This window comes from Leopardus geoffroyi, chromosome A3, assembly GCF_018350155.1.
Source record: "Leopardus geoffroyi isolate Oge1 chromosome A3, O.geoffroyi_Oge1_pat1.0, whole genome shotgun sequence".
NCBI classification, from domain to species: Eukaryota; Metazoa; Chordata; class Mammalia; order Carnivora; family Felidae; genus Leopardus; species Leopardus geoffroyi.
In genome coordinates, this window is record NC_059336.1 from 89,978,016 (window position 1) to 89,995,074 (window position 17,059).

At 38.0% G+C, this 17,059-nt stretch overlaps 1 protein-coding gene across 7 annotated transcripts in view; it reads left to right on the top strand.

Moving 5' to 3' along the window:
* The window catches only part of ALMS1 (ALMS1 centrosome and basal body associated protein), a 227,085-nt gene that overhangs the window by 145,883 nt on the left and 64,143 nt on the right, over positions 1–17,059 (top strand). For all 7 annotated transcript variants that reach the window (XM_045446475.1, XM_045446474.1, XM_045446476.1 and 4 more), the window contains 3 exons: positions 3,487–3,657; positions 6,472–6,609; positions 10,215–10,385. In XM_045446475.1, the coding sequence (XP_045302431.1) occupies positions 3,487–3,657; positions 6,472–6,609; positions 10,215–10,385 (480 nt within the window). The remainder of the gene's footprint in view (positions 1–3,486; positions 3,658–6,471; positions 6,610–10,214; positions 10,386–17,059) is intronic.

Below are 17,059 nucleotides of genomic sequence, written 5' to 3' on the forward strand. Positions count from 1 at the left end.
GGAAGATAAATCCCCATAATATTTGGCTTTGAAAACCAGAGGGGCTAGGGACACCTGGGTGGCTCAGTCAGTTAAGCATCCTACCTCGGCTCAGGTCATGATTTCACACTTCGTGAGTTTGAGCCCCGTGTCAGGCTCTGTGCTGACAGCTTAAAGCCTGGAGCCTGCTTCAGATTGTGTGTCCCGCGCACCCCCCCCGCCGCCTCTCTCTGCCCCTTCCCTCCTCACGTGCTCTCTCTCTCTCTCTCTCTCAAAAATAAACATTAAAAATTTTTTTAAAAAAGATAAACCAGAGGGGCTTAACTTTTTTTTTTTTATTTCTTTAAAAAAAATTTTTTTTTTCAACGTTTATTTATTTTTGGGACAGAGAGAGACAGAGCATGAACGGGGGAGGGGCAGAGAGAGAGGGAGACACAGAATCGGAAACAGGCTCCAGGCTCTGAGCCATCAGCCCAGAGCCTGACGCGGGGCTCGAACTCACAGACCGAGAGATCGTGACCTGGCTGAAGTCGGACGCTTAACCGACTGCGCCACCCAGGCGCCCCGGGGCTTAACTTTTAACTTCTTAAGTTTTTTCAGTCTGTAGGACTTAACACCAGGAACTTGTGCATGGTCTACACTTAATGAACATATTATCATGATGGAATTTGAAATGGGAGATGGGAACAATGTGGCCGGATACTTACTTCATCAGGTGCTCAGAAGCAGGCACAGTGATTTGTTGCAAGCCAGGAGGGAAAAGTGCACTCTGGTGGATTCGTTGAACAGACAGAATGTCAGTTTCAACATAGTGCCTTAAGGAACCCTCCAGAGTGATTTCCACCCTGTATGGTTTTTCATCTTATATGCTAACTTTAAACTCTAAATTCCATTTAAAATTTATCTCGAATTGAGTGAAAAAAATAGATAAGAAACTATGTACATTGCAGTCCCAGTATGTGTTCATTCCAAAGCATGTATAACCAAAGTTGGTTTTTTGTTTTTTTTTTCTTAAGTTGACAAAAAGCTTTCAGTTCACATTCATTTTTTTTATTCAACTAAAAATTATTAAAGCTCTTACCGTGTTCCTGCCAGATACTATACTAGGTGCTACATTTACAGTAGTGTGCAGAATGAACATGCTCCGTAAGATTGTGGAGTGTGTGGAATGTTGTTATAGTTAGTAAATAAATAGACCACAAATAAGTACATAATTACAAATAATAAGTGTTAAGAAAATAAAGTAGAATTGGAAGAGAATAATTGGAACAGAGTTTTAGGAGCTCCTGAAAGCCTTTCCAAGGAAAAAACTTGAGAGACAAGATTTAGAGGGTAAAGGTAGGTTAAGTGGGCAGAGAGTGGGGAATGACAGTGTTCTGCCCAGAGGGAGCAGTCTGGGAAAAACTCCTGAAAGAGGAGAGAGTTGGATGCATTTGACAGATGAGAATTTAGTGTGGTTAGAGCAGAATAGTGACTAGATATGGTTAGATAGGTAAGTCCAAGATCATGCAGGGTCTTGTAAACCATATTAAAACATTTGAATTTTATTCTGGTAGACAACTGTGGTTTCATTTACATTTGTAAGATTTATTTGGCTGCTAGATAAAATTTATCACTTCATGGGTCAAAAGACAGGGAGCCAACTCTAGAAGTGGAAGCAAGGACAGCAGTAGTTAGAAGGCTATTGACTGTTGAGTTGGTTTACACATTTAAGGTTGTTTGTAAGGGTGCCGTGTAGAAGGTGGCACTGTTCACATCATATAGACAGACATACAGTATTTTTTATGAAAATACACAGGTGGGCCTGAAGGTTTGAGTTCTGGAGCAGTGTTAACTCTCTTCCTGCGCCAGACAAAAATCTATACTTACACACCCTGCAGCTGTGCGTGGATGCCAGAAAATACAAGTGCACACACGCTTGTTGGCATATACACATGCATCAGGCTACACTGTCTTTCAACTGCTCTCAGCTCCACTGAGTTGATTGTCTTGCTCATCTACCCACTGCTTTCCGGGACTACCTGACTGTGAGTGAACCTGACACAGTCACCTTTCTTGGAGAACCAAGGGTGGTGCCGAAGAGTATGCATGTGCTTGCTGCTGGTGATGTGTGTTGTCTAGTATCTGGAAGTATTTGTGAGGAGAATGATCCCATGTGCAATTGTTATATTATGCCATAAAATATAATATCTTAATTTTTTAATTAAGGAAGGGACACCTTTTTCTAATTTCTTCAAAAGATGCTGTAAGGGCTAGCTGTGTCCTGAATGCTAGAATCTGAATCTCAGAAGAAAGGTCCCAGGCAGAGATAATATATTTGTTGGTCATCAGCATGTAGATAGATAGTATTCCATCCATTGGTAGCTGGTGAGTTCACTCAGGAAGAGAAGAGTTCTGACCCCTTGAGGAACTCCAGCATTGAGAGATTTGGTAGTAGTAGGGATACTAAGGATTTGCAAGAGACATGGGGAGCAAATAAGAGAAAGTGATGCCACAGAAGTTGAGAAAAGCGTAATTTAATCTGTACATATGACCCAGAAGACTTAGTAGGGTCCTTGCAATCTATCCTTAAAAAATCCTCATGACTTACTTATATTTGCACCATACTAATGAGACTGCTTTCTCATCTCTTACTGGCATATATATTTTAGGTACTCAGAAAATGCATGAAGTGCAGAATCCCAGATTAGAAAGAAAAAACATTTTTATAGAAGATCCTGTTCTAGTTGCTAAAAACTCTCGTATGTCCAGAGATATTCTTCACCTCTTTTTTGTGGCATCAATGAACTTCTCTTACCAGTGGACATGGGAATATTGAAATGTATTTAAAAAAAATAAAAATTACCTTCAAATCTTGTATTTATCACACAAGATTTTCCTTTGAATGTTTTCTATCTTGTATTATCATCAGATTAATCTTCCTAAAACATAGCTGATTACATTTTCCCTTTATTAGAAATGTACAGTGATGTTGCATTTCATATACAAAGAGTACAATTTGTACTCTTTAGCTTGGGATTCCATACCCTGCTGAATTTTGTCCCAAACAATTATGTTTTAATATTTCCCATCATTTTCTTTAATATATTGTATGATCTGGCCTGACCCCAAAGTGACTGTGGTTCTTATACACTCTTTGCTTTCCTGCCTTCTTGTCTTTGCTCATGTTTCACCTCTGCCTAAAATGTCTTTCTTCCTTCCTTTGCATATTTCAAAAAGCCTACTTATTTTTCAGGTTACAGTCTATAATATTCTCCTCTCTTTGAAAATCTTCCTGACTGGAAATTGTCTCTCTTCTGAACTGATACTCTATTATCTTCTGTCATTTGCTTCTCCACCTTGTATTGTTGCAATTTATTGTACATGTCTGACATCCCCTTCTGATCACACTGCAACACTCCTATTGTATCTTTTTAATAGAAGCGGTTTAAGAGGTAAGTTTTTTGTCTCTGTTCAACTTCATGTCTATATATTTGTTAATTGTACTACTTTCCCACTTTGCTGTAGGATCCAATGATGCCATCGCTCCAGACTTCCCAGCTGAGGTGCTAGGCACCAGGGATGATGACCTGTCCATCCCTGCTGACACTAAACACAAAGAGGGGATCTACAGTAAGAGGGCCGTGGCTAAGCCATCCTTCTCAGTGGGGAAAAACCCCCCTCAGAAAGATAATGCAGGTAATTGTATTCACTTTTTATATTTTGTGGCCTTTTTTTCCCTGGTCATCCAAAATGAGAATATTTTCCAGTCTTCATCTTATTTCTGGTGTTATGCAAACTTTTCTGTTAGCTGTTTTATTGGGTGTATATAAGAAGGTAAAATATTTATGAAATCTTTCAAAATGCTTCACAGGCTTCTTAAAACTGTAAGCTGTATTTTCACTGTGGGAAATAAAATAGATTGCAACTTTTGGAATAAAAAAATATCCAATCAGGTATATTTTACAAACTGAAATCCAGAAAATCCTGATTAAATTTGCCTCATGAATTTATCTGTCAGATGGTACAAACTAATATTTTCATAGGTTGGAAGTATATGGCTCACATGGTATTTTAAATTTTCTTTTCAGTTTGCTGCTGACATTTAAAAATAAGATTTAGGTCTTCCCTGGAAAAATCAGAATATCTGGTTGCCCTCAGCTTGCATTCCTTCATGGCAATGATCACCTGCCCGAGTCATGGCTGTTACTTGCGGAGAAGATGTACATTCTCCTGTTTGCTTTAATTCTCCACACTTCTCAGAGCCAGTCTGCTTCATTCATCTACCTTATCTGTCTGGTCACTGTGGCTATTTGAATTTTCAGTTTTATCCCCAGATAAAGGCCTTACTATTTTATAAGAGCTTTTAATATTTAGGGACCTGCTTGATTTTTTTTCCTCTGCATCCTTGGTACTATACTTCTTTAGTTGATACATGGTAGTATTTATTAAATGGAGACTCCAGGGGCCACTAAAAATTCTACATGTGTAACTGTGTTGCTTTGTTCCATTTACAGTTTTTTATTCCTGTGCATAGCTATTAGCCAAATAGGTGCTACTGATCCCAGGGCAGATTTTAAGCATAGGGTAGTTCTATGTTCCAGTTTGGGCATGTTTTGTTTTTTTGTTTGCTTATTTGTTTTAATGTTTATTTTTGAGAGAGAGAGGGCGCATGCACGTTGTGTGCTCATGAGCAAGCAGGAGAGAGGAAGAGAGAGGGTGACAGACGATCCAAAGCAGGCTCCACGCTGACAGCAGAGAGCCTGATGTGGGGCTCGAACTCTTGAACCACTAGATCATGACCTTAGCTGAGGTCAGACGCTTAACCAACTGAGCCACCAAGGGTGCCCCGTGTATTGTGGATAATACATGCAATATAGTAAAAACATCAGAAACATCAGAGATTGATAAACTCTAAATTCAGCATCAAGGTTGCTGCTGAAAAGGCAGAGAATGGTATCACGGCTTTACAACAGGAAATCATATCTGTAATATTTCATTTCTTAAGCTCTTTGGGAGACACATTATGTTATGTCTTTAGTAATGTCCACTGCTTTTCTGATTTTTTTGTTGTTGTTGTTGAAAAATATCCATACTTAGCAATAAGAGATGTATCTCTTTTCAGCCCATTGTAAAAACATATAACCTTGGAGTACCTGGTTGGTTCATTTGGTTGAGCATCCAACTCTTGATTTTGGCTCAGGTCATGATCCCAGGGTCATGGGATCGAGCCCCACATTTGACTCTGCGGTGAACATGGAGCTTGCCTAAGATTCTCTCTCTCTCTCTCTCTCTCTCTCTCTCTCTCTCTCCCCCCCCCCCCCCCCGCCCCTTTCAGAGCCCACTCATGCGTACTGTCTCTCTCTAAAATAAAATGGGGCACCTGGGTAGCTTAGTTGGTTAAGTATCTGACTCTTGGTTTTGGCTCAGGTCATGATCTCATGGTTTGTGGGTTCAAGCCCCATGTGTGCAGAACACCCAGGTGGGATTCTCTCTCTCTCTGCTCTCTCTCTCTGCTCTCTCCTCCCTCCCTCTCTCTTTCTCTAAAAAATAAACATTTAAAAATAAAATAGTTTAAAAAATATATAAACGTTATTAACTGTATGATGACTGTTTTCCTAGTTGTTGCATTGGTGATTTTAATATATTTAATAACACTGTTTTATACTTGGGTTTTCTCATATAATAAAAAAGAAAAGAGCTGATTAAAAAAGACCAATAAGATAGATAAATCTCTAGCAAGTATGACCAAGAAAGAAAGTAGAAAGTATTAGACAATTTTAAAAGGATATAATTTCAGGAGATCTTAAAAAATCATATGAGTATTATACATAAAATCTAAATGGTGGGGCGCCTGGGTGGCGCAGTTGGTTAAGCGTCCGACTTCAGCCAGGTCACGATCTCGCGGTCCGTGAGTTCGAGCCCCGCGTCAGGCTCTGGGCTGATGGCTCAGAGCCTGGAGCCTGTTTCCGATTCTGTGTCTCCCTCTCTCTCTGCCCCTCCCCCGTTCATGCTCTGTCTCTCTCTCTGTCCCAAAAATAAATAAAACGTTGAAAAAAAAAAAAAATCTAAATGGTGCTTTTCTGGATGCTTTTCTAGGATTATATGAAATATCAAAATTGCCTCAACAAAGTGACAAAAACTTGGAATAGACCAAAGAACTCAAAAGAGGAGTTCAAATTTACTTTTCTACTTTGAAAAAATACCTGATCTTTTTTTTTTTAACTGTTGTGTCAAATCAGCAAAGAACAGATTTAATTTAAAATGGTATTTTACTTAAACCATCGTCGTATACAGAAAAATATGGAAAACTTTCCAATTCATATTGTAAACCCACCATAATCGTCATAGCTTTTATATGGTGGGGCCTAGGCGATGCTTTTTTTCTTGATGTATGAAGAGGTTTGGGTTTTTGTTTGAGGCTTATTTTTTTGAGTGGGGGGTTACTTGCCTATTGTGTTTATTGTCTTTTCCTTTGTCCTGTTGTCTTTTCACATGATGTCATTATTCCAGATGCTGAAGTTCAAGTTTCTGTCAGTGGGGATGAGAGCCTTTCAGACAAAAACCAGAAAAAGGAGATCTACAGTAAAAAGGCAGTGGCTAAGGCTGCCCAACCTGAAGAGAAAGAATTCTTGGAGACAGCCACTGCAGGTAACTAACTGGATTATCTGCATATTATTTTCTTCTAGCCTTCTAAAATGAGTATAAACAGCCAAGTATTCTCTATTCCCTTGCTGTCTTCAGCTTTTCTCTGTGTTGCTCATATGTGAAATAGGATATTAGCTGCAAGTTTTTGGTATAGATTAACTGGTGAAATTAATATTTTTAAAGCTCTTTAAGACATTTCTGGAGAACTTTGGAAAGATAGTACACAAGTTAATCTCATTGCCAGAAATTCACTTAATGGACTTTTAAAAACTTTACTGATAAAAAAAAAATTAGTTCTAGGAGATGCTCACTCTCTAATACCATTGTTGTACATAAGCCTTTTATTCTTTAGGAATTCAGCTTGTTTACTTCTAACTACCTATCCTGTTAATTTAGTTCAATGGGATTATGCTAATTAAAAATGCCTATAATAGTGTGTTTAAGTTAGGATTCATTTTGGCTCTGAGAGATGAAAACAAAAACAAAATAGCATTGGCTTAAAAGAACACAGGGAATTTTTTCTCTTTCTTGTAAACATCCAGATATAGACATCCATGGATGACCTGGTACTCCACTGTATCAAGGAACAAAGCTCTGTTTCTCCTGTTGTTCCAACACTTTTAGCCTCCATTCTCATATGGTAGCCATCAGGTCCATATTCCAGCCAACAGAAAACAGAAAGGAAGAAACGAAAAGAAAAAAATATATTCCTTCTTTTAAATATTTCTCAAAAGTTACATGTACCATTCCCCTTCCATTCTATTGGCCAGACTTAGTCACACGCTCACATCAAGCTGTGTTGCCAGGGTGGCTGGGAAATATAATCTTTATTCTGGTAACCATATGCCCAATTAAACCAAGTTTCTATTTTTAAAAAAAAAAACAAAAACAAAAATCTTCATTTTAACATTTTAAAAAAAGAATCACATGTTCATTCTGAAGCTTTTCCAGACTTGGCCACCCAGTAAGATACACACAGCCTCTCAGGTACTTGGAAGGTTATTGCACAGCTCTTTAAGTGATCACGTAAGAACAAAGCGGTCACTTTCCCATAGCCAGACCCTGACTTCATCTTCCACAAGGACGCCTTACTCAAAACAGGCTGTGGGGTAGCTGCAATTCAACCTTGCCCTCATATTATGAAACCAGTGAAGTTAGCACAGGTCTTGTGGCTTCTTTCATTTCAGAGTGTCATCTTTACTGAAGTAAAACTTTCTGAATAGGAGACCAAAGTACTACCTGCTCAGCAAAAAAAAAAAAAAAAAAAATCTGTAATGCTCTAGATTGGAGGCAGGCAGTCAGCAATAAGATGAATGTCAGTAGCTGGTTCTTGACAGATTCTACAGCAGCCCTGGCATCATAGGGATTTCTCTCCCTGAGAGGTTCCTTTTTTTTTTTTTTTTTTTAAAGTAATCTCTACACCCAGTGTGGGGCTTGAATTTACAAACCTGAAATCAAGAGTCACATGTTCTACCGGCTGAGCCACTCAGGCACTCTTCCCTGTAAGGTTCTTAAGATGGAAAGATTCAAAGTTGAATCTTTGCTTTTTTTGGCTACTAGATGGTTTTGATGAATTTGCTGTGATCCAGGAGTGTTCAGGTACTTTTTTGAAAATCAGGCTTTGGCTAGGGTTATGCTTTAGCTGCCTAGAAAAGAAGTCCCTGACTCCCCCTGGTACAAAGTCAGGGAATGTGAATTCAGCTCACGGGTTGTTGTTTTTTTATAGATCTCTTGGTATGTGTTTGTCTCAGCAGGAGGCTTCCCAACTAGAAATTTATAGCAAAGAACCCCAGGGCTCCAGAGATTCACCTTCTCAGCATGCATTCAGCCTTTAATCATCTCAGGGGGCAAGTAGTCCATGGTGCCGCAGTGGGTGGTTCTGGAGGATGAGGCCATATACCGTAATATACCGTAATCTTAAATTCTCAGTTCATTTAAGGAGCAGGTTCTCTGGTTTAATGTCTCCATGAAAACTCTCTTTAAACTATGGTAAGACAGGGCATTTGCGAATCCTGTGGTCTAAGAGTTGCAGTCCTCTGCTCATCAGACTGACAGTTCGTGAGGTTCTCCATAGACAAGTCCAAGGGGTACATATTCTAGAATTAGGTAAATTCTGGTGGCATCATGGGAGTAACCATATAGTCTGAAAATACTTGGATATCTAAGGTGGGATTGGATTTGTACTTCTCAACTAATGCTTACCTCTTACTTCTTCAGTTGAGCTTTAAATAATACTTCAAGAGCCAGGATAAACTTGCTTTTTCTTTCCCCAAATAAACATTTAGGGAAAGTTTCTTTTACCCAGCAGGCGGCCAAATCAAAATCTTCCAAGCCCATTGTTTTTCTTTTTTTGATGCCAGTTCCTTTTCAGAATTGTTTCCAAGGGCTGATGGCTAGGGCTGCTCTTTAGTAACCTAGGGACAGGACTAGGGACACTGGTTGCCTGCAGTTGCTTCTGCCTTGGATTCTAAACCAGTATATGGCTGCAGATGGATTTTGTGCTCATGAAGGCACTCACTGGGAGGAATATGAAGGACACAAGATCTACCGAGCCTTGCCACTCTGTTGTCAGCGATTTATTTTGGAGGAAAGGAAAATGGATTTCAGAGGACAGCTGGTAGTCTCTGCCACGACTGTAAATAGAAACATTTTGGAGCATAATTAGCCACTTCTCTTTTTGTGTATTGCTTTTTTTCACAAGTTATGTTGTGTTCTGGGCAACGCTTCAAAATTTTACCCCCCTTTTTGCTGTTGCTAAATGAATGTTCCAGAAATAGATCACGTTAATCTCATAATCAAAAAGTTTTCATTGTCCTTAAGAGTAAAATCTAAACCCTTTTACCACAGTCTTTCAGAACAGTATAATCAACTACCAAACAACTTTTCAGACACCTCTTTTCTTTATAAATTGTATACTCAAATAAACCATATACTTGCTCTATTTCTTAGATGTTCAGTTGCTTTCCTGACTTTATTGTTTTTATATGTAGTTACCTTTGCCTAAAATGCCTTTCTTTTTCTATCTCAATGTGTATTCTAACACATTCCCAAATCAGTATTTTATTTTAGAGTTCTTTCGTGATCCTCCTAGCTAGAGGTAGTTTCTCTTCCTTTGAGTACATATATTTCTTTATCTGTCATTCTCTTATGCTATAATTCTCTTATTTTGTATGACAGTTGTTTTTGTACATTTTTAAACTCCAATTTGGATTAAGAGTTTCTTTTTTTTTTTAATTTTTTTTTTTTTAATGTTTATTTATTTTTGAGACAGAGAGAGACAAAGCATGAACAGGGGAGGGGCAGAGAGAGAGGGAGACACAGAATCTGAAATGGGCTCCAGGCTCTGAGCTGTCAGCACAGAGCCCGACGCGGGGCTCGAACTCACGAACCGTAAGATCATGACCTGAGCCGAAGTCGGACGCTCAACCGACTGAGCCACCCAGGCGCCCCTGGATTAAGAGTTTCTAAACACATTTCTAAATGGTCTTTTTATTTTTTTCTAAAATATCAGTAACAGTGCCTTTCACATATTAGATGCTTGAGAGGCATTTAAAAATATTTTTTGTCAACTTCCAGGTCTGGATACTGTGTTAATTTACCTCTCTTAGGTTCTAGTGGTGCTGCTGCTGCAGAGCCCTCAGCTCGACTACAAAACATAAAGATTGAAAGTCCACCAGACACTGAAGCCATTAAACAGAATGAAGAGATCCATAGTAAGAGGACAGTTCCTAAGGAAGCCTGGACAGAAGATCAAGAATCCTTGCAGATAGATATTTCAGGTAATGGGATTGGGGCAGGGGAGTTGTGGATTGGGGATTGGGAGTTGGCGGGGAGGACGAGGAGGAGTGACAGAGAATGAGAGAGAGACAGAGCCTGTGTCTGTGTGTTTCCATTTTATTCTGATAATATTGCCTCATGATTTAAATAGAGATCCATTTTTCCTTTTCTTTTTTTTTTTTGGCTTTCTCATGAAAATCACATCAGTGCTATGTGTGTTAGATGTATATATTGATTTGTAAGATAATTGTTACCATTGGGAAAAGATGTTGTGAACTTAGAAACAGGATCACAAACAAATACTTTAAGGCTGATAGTACTAGAAATCAAGGATCATGTCTCATTACTGAAATAGGGAAAACCTAAAATCTGAAGGCATTCCAGAAGACTATGATAAAGACGGAAAGAGCCTCAATACAAACTTTTAAAAAATTACAGTAAAAAAAAGCCAGGATCAGATTTATGTTTACCCATGCCCCCCTACTTCTTTTTCTTTGTTTTTTTTTGTTTGTTTTGTTTTGTTTTTTTTAATTCAAGTTAGTTAACATACAGTGTTGGTTTTAGGAGTAGAACCCAGTGACTCCTCACTTAAATATAACTCCTAGTGCTCATCCCAACAAGTGCCCTCCTCAATGTCCGTCACCCATTTAGCCCAGCCTGCCACCCATATCCCCTCCAGCAACCCTCAGTTTGTTCTCTGTATTAAAGAGTCTCTTAGGGTGTACCTTCCTCTCTTTTTTATCTTATTTTTTTTACCCATGGCCCCCTGTTTCTAACATAAAAGAATATATAGAACATAAGTTCTTTATAGATTTTGGATGCTAACTTTTATCCGAAATCTTATTTGCAAATATCATTTCCTATTTCGTTGGTTGCCTTTTAGTTTTGCTGATTATTTCCTTCACTGTGCAGAAGCTTTTTATCTTGATGAGGTCCCAGTAGTTCATGTTTGCTTTTGTTTGCCTTGCCTCGGGAGACATGTCAAGTAAGAAGTTGCTGCGTCCTAGGTCAGTGAGGCTGTTCCCTGTTTTCTCCTGTAGGGTTTTGATGGTTTCCTATCTTACATTTAGGTCTTTTATCCATTTTGAGTTATTTTTGTCTATGGTGTAAGAAAGTGGTCCAGGTTCATTCTTCTGCACATTGCTGTCTAGTTTTCCCAAACCATTTGCTAAAGAGACTGTATTTTTTCCATTGGATATTCTTTCCTGCTTTGTCAAAAATTAGTTGGCCATACATTTGTAGGTCCATTTCTGGGTTCTCTATTTTGTTCCATTGATCTCTGTGTCATTTTTTGATGATTATAGCTTCGTAATATAGGCTAAAGTCCAGAATTGTGATGCTTCCAGCTTTGGTTTTCTTTTTCAACATTACTTTGGCTATTTGGGGTCTGTTTTGGTTCTATACAAATTTTAGAATTGTTTGTTCAAGCTATGAAGAATGCTGGTGTTATTGTGATAGGGATTGAATGTGTAGATTACTTTGGGTGGTATCGACATTTTAACAATATGTATTCTTCCAATCCATGAGCATAAAATGTTTTTCCATTTCATTGTGTCTTCAGTTTCTTTCATAAGCTTTATAAGTTACAGTATTTAAAATTATAAAAGTTACTTCTAAACGAGTTAAAATCAAACTATAAAACATCCAAACTATTTAGAAAAATGCTAAGAGTAACAGGAAAATAAAGGGAGGAAAAAAGAAAAAAGTAAGTTTGTAACAAAAGAAAATACCATAAAATCGATAATGGAAGACGTATATAAGACAATATAAACATTTATGGGATAAATTGATCTATTAAAAAAAAAACTTCTCAAATCAGGTTAAAAAACAAGCTGAGGTCCATGCTATATAGCATACACATTGAAAATAAAATGACACAGAATGGTTGAAAATAAAGGAAAACTAGATATATATTAAAAAGAAATATGGAGACATGATATTAATATAGACAACACCCAGACTGTTGCAGGAATTAAGGAGGAATATTTTTTTTGATATAATTTATTGTCAAGTTGGCTAACATAGAGTGTATATGGTGTGTTCTTGGTTTTGGGGATGGATTCCCGTGATTCATCGCTTACATACAACACCCAGTGCTCATTCCACCAAGTGCCTTCCTCAATACCCATCACCTATTTTCCCTCTCCCCTGCACCCCCAATCAACCCTCAGTTTGTTCTCTGTATTTAAGAGTCTCTTATGGTTTGCCTCCCTCCCTCTCTTAAGGAGGAGTATTTTTATACTGATTTGCAATCCACAAAGAGGCTATTACACATAACTCTTTAACCATGAATTAGCATAAAAATATATGTAACATGAGAAAAAGATGCTTAACTGGGGAAAAGGAATTTTGCTTGGCGATGGGAGGAATGCAGAACAGACCATACACTAGCAGAAAACTCTAGAGAACCTTCAAGGAGAAATGGACAATACAGAATAGCAGTAGACAAGTTGAATATACATGCTTGGCTCATGAGAGATCATAGAAATGAAATTATTTATAAAAAGCATAGTTGAAAATACATCCTGGAATAATGCAAATAATGAGGTTGATCATAGATATGTAGAAATGTTTCTATGCCTTAAAAAAAACTTTAAAACTTTTCAAGTGCCCATAGAACATTTATAAAGAGCTTTATTGACATATAATGCACATACGGTACGGTTCACCCATTTAAAGTATGCAGTTCAGTGGTTTTTACCCTATTCTTAGGAATGTGCAGCCATCAACACAGTTGATTTTAGAATGTTTTCATCACCTCAGGAACAAATCCTATACTCTTAGCTATCATCCCTCTACCTCCTCATCACCTACCACTGATCTACTTTGTCTCTGTAGATTTTTCTATTCTGGACCTTAATACAATAATTAGTTATTATGGAATCATGTAAAGCTTAGCTGGTGTTTTTAGGTTCATATAAGTAATAAAATGTATCAAAAATTTATACATTTTAGTGGCTGAATAATATTCCATTGTATGTATATGCCACTTTTTGTTTTTGTTTCTTTTCAATATATGAAATTTATTGTCAAATTGGTTTCCATACAACACCCAGTGCTCATCCCAAAAGGTGCCCTCCTCAATACCCATCACCCACCCTCCCCTCCCTCCCACCCCCCATCAACCCTCAGTTTGTTCTCAGTTTTTAAGAGTCTCTTATGCTTTGGCTCTCTCCCACTCTAACCTTTTTTTTTTTCCTTCCCCTCCCCCATGGGTTTCTGTTAAGTTTCTCAGGATCCACATAAGAGTGAAACCATATGGTATCTGTCTTTCTCTGTATGACTTATTTCACTTAGCATCACACTCTCCAGTTCCATCCACGTTGCTACAAAGGGCCATATTTCATTCTTTCTCATTGCCACGTAGTACTCCATTGGGTATATAAACCACAATTTCTTTATCCATTCATCAGTTGATGGACATTTAGGCTCTTTTCATAATTTGGCTATTGTTGAGAGTGCTGCTATAAACATTGGGGTACAAGTGCCCCTATGCATCAGTACTCCTGTATCCCTTGGGTAAATTCCTAGCAGTGCTACTGCTGGGCCATAGGATAGATGTATTTTTAATTTTTTGAGGAACCTCCACACTGTTTTACTGAGTGGCTGCACTAATTTGCATTCCCACCAACAGTGCAGGAGGGTTCCCATTTCTCCACATCCTCTCCAGCATCTATAGTCTCCTGATTTGTTTATTTTGGCCACTCTGACTGTCGTGAGGTGATATATCTGAGTGTGGTTTTCATTTGTATTTCCCTGATGAGGAGCGACATTGAGCATCTTTTCATGTGCCTGTTGGCCATCCGGATGTCTTCTTTAGAGAAGTGTCTATTCATGTTTTCTGCCCATTTCCTCACTGGGTTATTTGTTTTTTGTGTGTGGAGTTTGGTGAGCTCTTTATAGATTTTGGATACTAGCCCTTTGTCCAATATGTCATTTGCAAATATCTTTTCCCATTCTGTTGGTTGCCTTTTAGTTGTGTTGGTTGTTTCCTTTGCTGTGCAGAAGCTTTTTATCTTCATAAGGTCCCAGTAGTTCATTTTTGCTTTTAATTCCCTTGCCTTTGGGGATGTGTCAAGTAAGAAATTGCTACGGCTGAGGTCAGAGAGGTCTTTTCCTGCTTTCTCCTCTAGGGTTTTGATGGTTTCCTGTCTCACATTCAGATCCTTTATCCATTTTGAATTTATTTTTGTGAATGGTGTGAGAAAGTGGTCTAGTTTCAATCTTCTGCATGTTGCTGTCCAGTTCTCCCAGCACCATTTGTTAAAGAGACTGTCTTTTTTCCATTGGATATTCTTTCCTGCTTTGTCAAAGATTAGTTGGCCATACGTTTGTGGGTCTAGTTCAGGGGTTTCTATTCTATTCCATTGGTCTATGTGTCTGTGTTTGTGCCAATTCCATGCTGTCTTGATGATTACAGCTTTGTAGTAGAGGCGAAAGTCAGGGATTGTGATGCCTCCTGCTTTGGTCTTCTTCAAAATTACTTTGGCTACTCAGGGCCTTTTGTGGTTCCATATGAATTTTAGGATTGCTTGTTCTAGCTTCAAGAAGAGTGCTGGTGCAATTTTGATTGGGATTCGATTGAATGTGTAGATAGCTTTGGGTAGTATTGACATTTTGACAATATTTATTCTTCCAATCCATGAGCATGGAATGTTTTTCCATTTCTTTATATCTTCTTCAATTTCCTTCATAAGCTTTCTATAGTTTTCAGCATACAGATCTTTTACATCTTTGATTAGGTTTATTCCTAGGTATTTTATGCTTCTTGGTGCAATTGTGAATGGGATCAGTTTCTTTATTTGTCTTTCTATTGCTTCATTATTAGTGTATAAGAGTACAACTGATTTCTGTACATTAATTTTGTATCCTGCAACTTTGCTAAATTCATGTATCAGTTCTAGCAGACTTTTGATGGAGTCTATCGGGTTTTGCATGTATAAGATCACGTCATCTGCAAAAAGTGAAAGCTTAACTTCATCTTTGCCAATTTTGATGCCTTTGATTTCCTTTTGTTGTCTGATTGCTAATGCTAGCACTTCCAACACTATGTTAAACAACAGTGGTGAGAGTGGACATCCCTGTCGTGTTCCTGATCTCAGGGAAAAAGCTCTCAGTTTTTCCCCATTGAGGATGATGTTAGCTGTGGGCTTTTCATAAATGGCTTTTATAATGTTTAAGTATGTTCCTTCTATCCTGACTTTCTCGAGGGTTTTTATTAAGAAAGTTGCTGAATTTTGTCAAATGCCTTTTCTGCATCGATTGACAGGATCATATGGTTCTTATCTTTTCTTTTATTAATGTGATGTATCACGTTGATTGATTTGCAAATGTTGAACCAGCCCTGCATCCCACGAATGAATCCCACTTGATCATGGTGAATAATTCTTTTTATATGCTGTTGAATTCAATTTGCTAGTATCTTATTGAGAATTTTTGCATCCATATTCATCAGGGATACTGGCCTGTAGTTCTCTTTTTTTACTGGATCTCTGTCTGGTTTAGGAATCAAAGTAAGGCTGGCTTCATAGAATGAGTCTGGAAGTTTTCCTTCCCTTTCTATTTTTTGGAATAGCTTGAGAAGGATAGATATTATCTCTGCTTTAAACGTCTGGTAGAACTCCCCTTGGAAGCCATCTGGTCCTGGACTCTTGTTTGTTGGGAGAGTTCTGATAACTGATTCAATTTCTTCACTGGTTATGGGTCTGCTCAAGTTTTCTATTTCCTCCTGTTTGAGTTTTGGAAGTGTGTGGGTGTTTAGGAATTTGTCCATTTCTTCCAGGTTGTCCAGTTTGTTGGCATATAATTTTTCATAGTATTCCCTGATAATTGCTTGTATCTCTGAGGGATTGGTTGTAATAATTCCATTTTCATTCATGATTTTATCCATTTGGGTCATCTCCCTTTTCTTTTTGAGAAACCTGGCTAGAGGTTTATCAATTTTGTTTATTTTTTCAAAAAACCAACTCTTGGTTTCGTTGGTCTGCTCTACAGTTTTTTTAGATTCTATATTGTTTATTTCTGCTCTGATCTTTATTATTTCTCTTCTTCTGCTGGGTTTAGGTTGTCTTTGCTGTTCTGCTTCTATTTCCTTTAGGTGTGCTGTTAGATTTTGTATTTGGGATTTTTCTTGTTTGTTGAGATAGGCCTGGATTGCAATGTATTTTCCTCTCAGGACTGCCTTCTCTGCATCCCAAAGCCTTTTGATTGTTGTATTTTCATTTTCATTTGTTTCCATATATTTTTTAATTTCTTCTCTAATTGCCTGGTTGACCCACTCATTCTTTAGTAGGGTGTTCTTTAACCTCCATGCTTTTGGAGGTTTTCCAGACTTTTTCCTGTGGTTGATTTCAAGCTTCATAGCATTGTGGTCTGAAAGTTTGCATGGTATGATCTCAATTCTTGTATACTTATGAAGGGCTGTTTTGTGACCCAGTATGTGATCTATCTTGGAGAAGGTACCATGTGCACTTGAAAAGAAAGTATATTCTGTTGCTTTGGGATGCAGAGTTCTAAATATATCTGTCAAGTCCATCTAATCCAATGTATCATTCAGGGCCCTTGTTTCTTTACTGACCGTGTGTCTAGATGATCTATCCATTTCTGTAAGTGGAGTGTTAAAGTCCCCTGCAGTTACCACATTCTTATCAATAAGGTTGCTTATGTTTGTGAGTAA